Here is a 10,744-nt window from a genome sequence, read left to right on the forward strand (position 1 = left end):
TTGTAACAAGGTCACATTGGTGCCATCTGATTGATTGAAACCAGGTAACCAGGCCATTCTTCTTGACACAATCATGTGGTGCTTAGTGGGATACAATAGAATCAATGCATTATTAATTCAACATCACAGAACATTTTACATTTCAATGACCTACAAGTTAATGATATTTAATATTTAAACATAAACAATTCCCAACGTCTTTCTACCAATCTTACTGTGACAGATGTGTGTGTGGGGGGTGTTTGAGTGAGTGAGTGAGTGTAGATTTTAGGGCATTCGTGTGCAAAAACCTATGTTTAGCCACATATCAAAAGTGAATGCAGACCATTCGATATAACATTGGAACTAGGTGCATTGGGGTCTAATATATGGTCTTTCAATTCTGTACCTACAATTATTTCTATGGCCATTGACAGCACTTTCATTTGGTTACAACAATTATGATGAAATATTTGAATCAAATTTAAAATTTAGAATATCATAAAAAAATGAAATACATATGTTTGCCCCACTATATCAAACTTACATTTAAAAAAAAAGACTAACAGATGGGTTCCTAAACATGGCCCCATGACTGGCATGTTAAAATCGGATTGGTATTCTTTGAGCAAGTATAGAGGACTCCACAGTTAAAATTATACATGTGTATCTTCTGGTACATAGGCAATGTAGTTTCAGAGATGTTGAAATACAATAACAATAGATCAACAGGGCTATGTGAAAGTCAAAGGTTGTAGCTAGATCAAAAAGTCGACAATGCCCTAAGATTGTCAGTTATATTAATAACCACATACTGGCTACACATGAAACTAGATGTTATTACACAGGAAGAAACGGCTCAGTAATGACCAAAAATGTTATTTTCAACATGGTTCCATTGGTGGCCTTGCTTGAACTCAGATTGGACTTCTCTGAGCAAGTTTTTGAGACACCACAGCTGTAAACTTTCATGCAAAGTTTCCACTTCACAGGCCTTGTATTTTCAGAGCTGATGAAAAAATGTCAAAAGTTAATGATGGACAGACAATCAGACAAATGACGCATAACGTACCATGACCCTAGCATACTTCATTCTCAGTCAGGTGATCTCAACAGTAATGATACACCCCTTGGTGAAGACGAAGCACAGTCAAGTCTTACAGAACACTCCCTCTACCTTCTACACCAAAAATTGGCTGCCAGCCAACATATCAAACCAGCCGTATGAACACCATCAATACCAGTGAAGGTACACATTAAAGAAACACATCTTTTCTAGCAGGAATATAGGGCAGTGTTAAGTGTTGCAGTGGTGATCTCATATAGCAGTACTGCAGAAGGCATTTGTGGTTTCACCAGGGTTGAATGCTTACAAGTTTGCACTGAAAAGTCATTTGAGGCTCGGATCTATTACCACAGAAATGCTGCGATTACAGTACACGGCACATTCAGTTGCGTTAGCCTTACCCTTGAGTACAGCTGGAGGGGAGGGGCACCTGACTCAGTGTGCCTGGAGCTGGGTTAACGGAGTGGTGACTTTACAGCAGGCCCAATATGATGCTGTGCAGGATGACGTCACGCTCAACTCTAGCAGGGGAGGGTATGACTGACTACAGAAATGACCCCACACAAATCTCAACTACAGCAGACAGGCAGTCACACCAGCCTCGACCAGGCAACAAGCATGGGTTGCAGAGGACCAATTCTACCCAGATCTACATAGGTCTCTGCGCATGAAAGGGCATCCTAAACTTGTGTCTTAGATATTGAGACCACTGAGAAACTTATCAGCAAGCTAAAAGCAAAAACAATATGTCGACATGATGGACTGGAACTAAGGAGCAGCAACACCCGGTGGCAGCTTAAACCACTGGCCAGTCTACAGTCACAAGTTGTCTTATACATATGGAAAAATACAAACACCAGCAATATCACCAATCATACAACACATTATCATGAGTGAGTATGGTTTTGAGCCTCTTTTAGCAATTTCCAGCAATATCGCGGTGGGGGACACCGCAAATGGGCTTCTCACATTGTATCTATGTGGAGAATCGAACCCGGGTCTTTGGTGTGACGAGTGAACACTTGAACCGCTAGGCTACCCCACTGTCCCCATTATGATGAAATATCATTATGAATGCCAAATACTGCATACCAAATTTAACCAATATGAAAAAATTCAAACACCAATAAGGGCTTTCGAGGGAACCCATGCATAAGACAAATGAAGGTCGTAGCCAACACAAGCAGGACTGACTATACTAGCCTGTCATACAGACCCTGAAACAAACATATACAAGAAAGCCAATGCAAGTCTAGATTATGTGGTAAGTCTAGATTTCCACAGTTTCTGAAAATGAAGAAAGTCCTTTTCATCATATTTTATTATTTTTATTATGAACTTTTTTTTCTTCTGTATAATAAGTTCATTTCAGAGACTAATTGTTAGTCTATTACTATACAAACACCCCCCCTCACTGGTGAGGCCGTCAAATAGAGGCAGATGAGGATGCTGGGAGTGCAGCCTACGCTCCAGTACAGCACAGCACCTGTAGAGGGAGGGAGTCAGTCCCACACCCTGATGCACATCCTACACAGATCAGTCATGGAAAACTCCACCAGTCAGTGAATGTGTGCCACATATTGGAGCCAACAGGTTCAGCTATTTCTGGAGCTTCTGGCAAATTACCTGGCACCATCCAGAGGTCTCACCAGCAGACATCAGAGTATCATACTGGAATGAACACTGAACAATGTACTGAACATATACGTCTGGAATTTTTATGATTGTTTGGAATGAGTGTGTTTGGTATCAGTATATAGCAGTACCTCAGTCCTGTGAAAGTATGTCACTTCAATAGGGTTCAATATAGGCCAAAGCGATGTTTCACTACCTTGCTGCCAGTCTGAAGATAGTAATTACTAAAGAGATTCCAGCCCAGAACCACTGCAGTCTGGGAGCAATGCAATACAAGTCTGCATAGATTCAACACCTGATTCCCTAGACAATATGAGGTTAAGTGTTGCTCTGATAGACTGCAGGTATACTGTTACTGAAGAAAGCACACTTTGCGATTTCAGAAACCTAAGTAATCAAAATGTAAAGTAGCAAGTTTCGAAATTTTGTCCACAAAAGCCCTCATCAAAATGAATCAATTGTTGTCTGATATACAGCTACACATAGCTGCAGACACATGGTATTGATGGTTGCTCCCTTTCAGGCATCATTCATTACATTCTTGGCTGAAAATCAACAACTTGCATATGTGGCCATTCACAATGTTTATCATCAACAGTTTTGCCTCAGGAAACAATATTGCAGGAGTGATTAACAGACCACCTTTCATGATACACAATGTTATTCAATGTTATTGTTTGTCTACACTTAATTTGGTCCATTATTAATGGTGTATTTTCCAGCTACACAGATATGAGTGATTACCTTGTCGGTAGGGCTCTTACAATAATTAGCTAGGATACCTGCAAGGTTTCTCTATGACTTCCAAGCCATGCTCTGTGACTCTTGTCTCAAAAGTGGCTCTCCTACTGTCTGTGGCTGCTCCAGAACTGGAGGCTGAAGCCGTACAGTCATGTTAAGTTGATATATTTGAAGAAGAATCTACAGGGTTATTGGAAACAGGAAGATAAGGGCTCGAGGCTTACATGCAGCTTTCGCATGACATTCATCAGAGTGACCTTCACATCCTGGTGACCTTCACCTTTCAAGATCAGGAATCATCAGCCATTGCGCTTCTAGAAACTATACTTTGCACGTAAATTTGTTAAATGTTTTATTTTTAAAACTGATTCATGTTATTTGTGGTAGCAACTTATCGTGGAGGAGTAAATGTAACAGCAGAGCTATGTACTGCTGACAGTCTGGTCGCATGACTTGGCTGGAGGGCAATGATATGTGTTCTCATATTTTGTTTTATGTGTGTATCTAAAACAAAACAGACTGGAAGACATATCATATTATATTATTATTGTTTAAAACTTCAGGAAATGTGTCGATCTTTCTCTTCTGGATTTTTTTTCATATTAATTTCAAACTCTACAGTACTTCTGGAAAGTTCAGCAGGTGTCCAGTTCAGCTCAGGATGACCCAAGTTTGTTGTACACTTTTCTTTTTATTTCTTTGTTTTCTATAAAATCAACAAATTCAACAAATTTGAAAATAGGAACTAGAGTGAGTGAGTGAGTGAGTTTAGTTTTACGCTTTTAGCAATATTCCAGCAATATCACGGTGGGGGGACACCGGAAATGGGCTCCACTCATTGTATCCATGTGGGGAACCAAACCCGGGTCTTCAGCATGACGAGCGAACGCTTTAACCACCAAGCTACTCCACCGCCCAACAGGAACTAGACCTCTGAAGAGGTGTCCTTCATGTGAACAGTTCATTTTCCTGAGTCTGTGTCTGTGTTATGCTGATTGAGTCGTAATCCTGCTCACTAGGACCTTAGATAGACTATTGCGTTATCTCTAAAGGAATAGATTTTTGAGAGAAAGAAACAACTCAATGTTCATCTGAGAGGAGTGGAATGGGAACCTCAGGAAAACCTAGATTTAGGAACACCACATTACAGTTAGAGCTGGGCAGCAGGAAAATAACACAGTTCAGGGAATGCAACACTAAGACCTTGGACTGAGCTGGTCATTGTTCAATTTTTCAAATGATCGGCCTACCATGAGTTTTTCCTCATCCATGTCCTTGAGGTCCCGCCCTGCGATGTTCTTCTCTCGGAACAGCTCCACGTAGCGGTACAGGTTGAGAGCTGCCATCCATTCAATTACATGGTTGACTGTCCAGTTCTCTAGCGGCTGGAAGGAAAACACAAAATGTTTGTGAAAAAACTTATTCAATGCTTATGTGTTCTTAACGATTAAAAAACATTTCCATGTGACGAATGAGTGAGTTGAGTGAGTGAGTGAGTGAGTGAGTGAAGCAAGTTTTTATTGCTTAATGTCCTGCAGTTATTTGCTGCAAACTATCTGAAATGATTAGTAAGGTGAAACCTGTTGGATATATATCAACTTATTTGCAAGTAACAAGTAATACTTGTACTATCATAATATAGTTTGATATTATTTGCAGCTCATGATCCAATTGTGTGAGATGTCATATATAAAAATAATCAGGATTTAAAAGCAAGCGTGCAATGGCAATCTGATAAGCACTGCTCAGAAAACAAGGAAACTTCTTTTCAAGTGCGTTTTACTTTTGTAGCTTACTATGTAACAAATTTGAGTGAGTGAGTGAGTTCAATTTTACGCTGCAGTCAGCAATATTTCAGCTATATGGTGGCGCTCTGCAACAAATTTGAAAAATTAACAAGAATTATGACTTTCCAACATCAAAAATAGTGTCAGCTTGTCATAAGCAAAATGGCGGCAACCTGGTCACACAAAACTTCATTTCATTATTAGAATTGTTTTGAAAAAAAAATATCAATGTCTTCATTTCAGTGCCTTTTTCCAAACGAGATAGTTGAGAACTCCAAACATGTTCTATCTGAATGCACTTGGTCATACAACCTTGAAGTCTATTTCAAAGTGGGTAAATTTGAAACCCTGCCAATATCTTGTGGTTCAGAAAAGAAATAAAAACTCAATCATTGTAATGTCTCATTACCATTTAAACAAGTCAAACTAGTTATACAGTTGTGACATTTATTTAACGGCTGAAACTGCGACTGTGCTTCTCCATTAACCTACATCTGAGAAGGCCACAAGGCCACAGTCGGTACACTGGTCGGGAAATAAGTACAGGTATTCATGGTGGCAGTCATTAGGGAAAATAATCTTGCTAGCTTAACTCCAGTGTTATAACAAGGTCACATCTGTACCATCTGATTGGTTGAAACCAGGTAACCAGGCCATAATTTATGACAATACATGTGGATGTTTATTGATTTTTATATACAATAGAATCAATGCATTATTAATTCAAAGTCATGGCACATTTTACAAAACATACCACTGACCTACAAGTTAATGATATTTAATATTTAATAACACTTCCACATAAAAATTTCAAAAGAAAAGGTTAAATTTAAACACAAACCATGTACCGGTATACATGTGTATGTGTCGAGTATTTATCTCTATGTTCCATTGTTGAAAATATTACTGAATCTGTGAAACATAAAATCTCCAATCAAGAAACTCTAAATTGTTCCCTACTAATTGCTGGCTCTTGTAGTCTGCTAATATGGACACACTTGTAGCCCAAGGTGTTGGCCAAGCTGATGGTGTTGGCTGGGAGATTGAAACAATTCACTTAAAGGTGGCCAACACGTTGCCCCGAGGTGACTTCCATAATGATAGAGTGCACCCTTACGTCTATCTGCGTCACTCACTCCATCGCCTGCGATAGCATCGTCAACGTCATATCCTCCTTCCTGAAGTAATTAGCGAATGGTCTATCTAGGTCAGTGTGGAACCTTGAAGGATGAGAGTCACTTTCATGTTGCACACCACAGTTAATTACATCAATATCACCAAATCTCCAGGTATAAATGTGGCAGTGAAAGAAAGAAGCTGCCTCAAGACACATCCTTTTGTAACAACTCAAAAATAATCACATGACACTGACTTGATCGAATAGTATGTCAAGCTTTTCAAACACATTACATGGTGAGGAAACAGTCTAAGAAGTCCTACATTCTAAGAAAGAGTCCTAGCGTATAGGTTTAAAGATACCTTGATATATTTTTAACATGAAAATCAAAGTTTGCTCTCGTTCTTTCATAATCCATTGGGACTGAAATATGAGTACTATATGTGTATTATAAGTGTGCTATATATATAAATCTTAAATGTTTATATTAAATTTATGGAGAACGTGTGCAATTACCAGTTAGTGCATGATGGAACTGTATATTACTTTGACAACAGCAGTGCCAGGTTTATTGCTAAAAGAATGTGTGAGTGAGCAGGCGGCGGCGATGGTGTGAGTGTGTGAGTGAGCAGGCGGTGATGGTGTGAGCGTGTGAGTGAGCAGGCGGCGATGGTGTGAGGGTGTGAGTGAGCAGGCGGCGATGGTGTGAGCATGTGAGTGAGCAGGCGGCGATGGTGTGAGTGTGTGAGTGAGCAGGTGGCGATGGTGTGACCATGTGAGTGAGCAGGCGGCAATAGTGTGAGCGAGCAGGTGGCGATGGTGTGAGTGTGTGAGTGAGCAGGCGGCGATGTAGTCTGTCTCACAGTCCCTGAACCACATTAATTTCCCTACTGCCAAGCCCTCTCTGCAGTGCTAAAGCCCTAAATAAAGCAAGTCTAGATTTCCTCAGGTTCTGAATCTCTGGTCTCCCTAGGGCTCCTTTTCAATATAAATGGGCTTGTTTGTTACTATCAAAATTATATATATTCAGAGACTAAGCCTTAGTCTAGCGGCGATGGTGTGAGCGTGTGAGTGAGCAGGCAGCGATGGTGTGAGTGAGCAGGTGGCGATGGTGTGTGTGAGTGTGTGAGTGAGCAGGCGGCGATGGTGTGAGCAAGCAGGTGGCGATGGTGTGATGGCGATGGTGTGAGTGTGCAGGCGGCGATGGTGTGAGTGTGAGTGAGCAGGCAGCGATGGTGTGAGCGAGCAGGTGGCGATGGTGTGAGTGTGAGTGAGCAGGCAGCGATGGTGTGAGTGAGCAGGCAGCGATGGTGTGATTGAGCAGGCGGCAATAGTGTGAGCGTGTGAGTGAACAGGCGTGAGATAGTGTGAGTGTGGTTGGACATGTAAACCTGTGCAGGCTGGTACTACAGGTTGTCTTGAGTATGTGCGTTTGCAAAGCTGAGAATAAGAAAGTAATGAAGAGTCTCTGATGGTCTGGTGATTGTTTAAATCGGCATTAACAGGGGAAGTCTGGGATTCAAACCCAGAACCCTCAGATCCTGACCTGGTGGCACAGGGACTCGATGATGGCAGAAGAGAAGTGTGTATGTAACTCCAATGCATCGGCTCCCAATGGAACATTGATTTCAACCAAGAAGGGAAATTGCAGCCAATATAAAAATATGAGCCAGCAGCTGGGGTATAACACAATCGGTCTTTGTACTCGGATATGGCAAATATGCTCCACGTATACAAATATCACTCACAGCCAAATGAACAGCTTTTGTACAAGTTACATTATTAACCTCTCTTCTAATAGATTCTGGAGCAATGAATCACATCTTAACAAACTAAATATAATTCTGTTTAAAATATGGAATTGACTGTTGTAGTCAGCATAAAAATAAAGGCATATGATAATTTATATCCCTGCCAATATTGAACATGACATGTACGCCTTCTGTAATCACCCTTCCCTCCTCAGCCATGAAGTTGTGCATGTAATCCCTTGTGGATCATATACAGACAGATTCAGAATGCTATGGATAGGTCAGAGGCATGGGCAACACCAACTGCTATTCATGTCCCTTGTGATAAACCAGTGACATGACACTTCTATACCTAGTACACGGCCATTCATTGCCATAGCAACCGGGTGTGATGATTTCCTCCTTACTGACCAGGTCAAACTGTTGCTTGGGTTGGATTGTTTGATCCCCATTCACAGAAAATGGGTCAATATCCTCCTACAGATATACCCAGCTGTGTTACACCTTGGTGGACAATAACCGGAATCTATATGACTTTATCACATACCTCCGTGTGACCAGCACATGGCAAAGACATATACCATGTTCAAAGAGTGAAACTAATGTTATACATTGTATATGTTATATTTGGGACTACGCTTCCTCAGTAAAGTACAGATTCTAGTACTTTTGTTGGGTTGAGTCCCATCCGGGATTCGAACCCACACCATCAGAGAGTAACTAATGTTAGTTTCAACCTGTGTTATTCTTGGAAAATCAGTAGTACGTTGCAATGTTTGTTAAGGGGAATCTATATCAACCTGACGTGTGCTTCTCACTATATAATAAGCATCGCTTCTTTTCCCGGAATAACCGCATTTGAGGTTTTTGTTTGCTCTCAGGTTTTACTTTTTGTAAGAAAGACCTCTTCCCAGGTTTTATTTTTTCCTAACTCTATATGAACATCAACATTCAAATGATATATGAGCGTTTGAAATCAACTGAAAAATATCGTCCAAGATCAATTTCAAAGTGCAAATGTTTTCCTAAGGAGGATTACAACCGTATCTATCAGGTTAATAAGCGGACGCTCTACCTCACGGCCACCGCACCGACGAAGATGTTGGGGTTGAATTATCTATTTATAGTTACTGTAATTAAATTGATTTTACTTGTGCTTCAGTTATTGTTATGTAGCTTCATTAAATGATCATCTACATTATAATTATCCATCATTGACGGTTTATATGTTAGGGAAAACACTTCCCCTTGGTTTTGGTAGAGAATGTAAACCCTTGTATTGGTATACCAATATACAACCTTCATTAATATACCATACCTAGCTGAGGTCTACATCTAGTATACAACCTTCATTAATATACCACACCTAGCTGAGGTCTACATCTAGTATGTAACCTTCATTAATATACCACACCTAGCTGAGGTCTACATCTAGTATATAACCTTCATCAATATACCATACCTAGCTGAGGTCTACATCCAGTATATAACCTTCATCAATATACCATACCTAGCTGAGGTCTACATCTAGTATATAACCTTCATCAATATACCATACCTAGCTGAGGTCTACATCCAGTATATAACCTTCATCAATATACCATACCTAGCTGAGGTCTACATCCAGTATATAACCTTCATCCTGTATCAATATACCATACCTAGCTGAGGTCTACATCTAGCTGAGGTCTACATCCAGTATATAACCTTCATATATAAATCAATATACCATACCTAGCTGAGGTCTACATCCAGTATATAACCTTCATCAATATACCATACCTAGCTGAGGTCTACATCCAGTATATAACCTTCATCCTGTATCAATATACCACACCTAGCTGAGGTCTACATCCAGTATATAACCTTCATCCTGCATCAATATACCACACCTAGCTGAGGTCTACATCCAGTATAGGTCTACCTTCATCCTGCATCAATATACCATACACCTAGCTGAGGTCTACATCCAGTATATAACCTTCATCCTGTATCAATATACCACACCTAGCTGAGGTCTACATCCAGTATATAACCTTCATCCTGCATCAATATACCACACCTAGCTGAGGTCTACATCCAGTATATAACCTTCATCCTGCATCAATATACCACACCTAGCTGAGGTCTACATCCAGTATATAACCTTCATCCTGTATCAATAAACCACACCTAGCTGAGGTCTACATCCAGTATATAACCTTCATCCTGTATCAATATACCACACCTAGCTGAGGTCTACATCTTCTTTATTATCTTCATGCTTCACAATATAACATGTCTAGTACCATAACATTATCTCACTTCTAATACCACAACAGTATATCCCTTCCCAGCCAGCATACTCACCTGACTATACTCCAGTGTGTGGCCCTGGGGGTTAGTATTCTCACCTGGCTATACTACAGTGTGTGGCCAGCATACTCATCTGACAATACAAAGAGTGTGTGGCCCTGGGGAAAGACTTCTCACCTGACTATGCTACAGTGTGTGGCCCTGGGGCAAGACTTCTCACCTGACTATACTACAGTGTGGCCCTGAGGGCCAGCATACTCATCTGACAATACAAAGAGTGTGTGGCCCTGGGGAAAGACTTCTCACGTGACTATGCTACAGTGTGTGGCCCTGGGGCAAGACTTCTCACCTGACTATACTACAGTGTGTGGCC

The 10,744-nt window shown here is 40.6% G+C and overlaps 1 protein-coding gene across 1 annotated transcript in view; it reads right to left on the reverse strand.

Moving 5' to 3' along the window:
- Positions 1-10,440, reverse strand: part of LOC124272821 (phosphatidylinositol 3-kinase regulatory subunit gamma-like) — a 31,057-nt gene extending 20,617 nt beyond the window's left edge. The window contains 2 exon segments of the mRNA XM_046708044.1: positions 4,672-4,806; positions 10,426-10,440. Of these exon segments, the coding sequence (XP_046564000.1) occupies positions 4,672-4,767 (96 nt within the window). The 5' untranslated portion in view covers positions 4,768-4,806; positions 10,426-10,440.
- Positions 10,441-10,744: the final 304 nt, after the last annotated feature.

Source organism: Haliotis rubra, unplaced genomic scaffold (genome assembly GCF_003918875.1).
Source record: "Haliotis rubra isolate DU_JTF1 unplaced genomic scaffold, ASM391887v1 Scf173, whole genome shotgun sequence".
NCBI lineage: Eukaryota > Metazoa > Mollusca > Gastropoda > Lepetellida > Haliotidae > Haliotis > Haliotis rubra.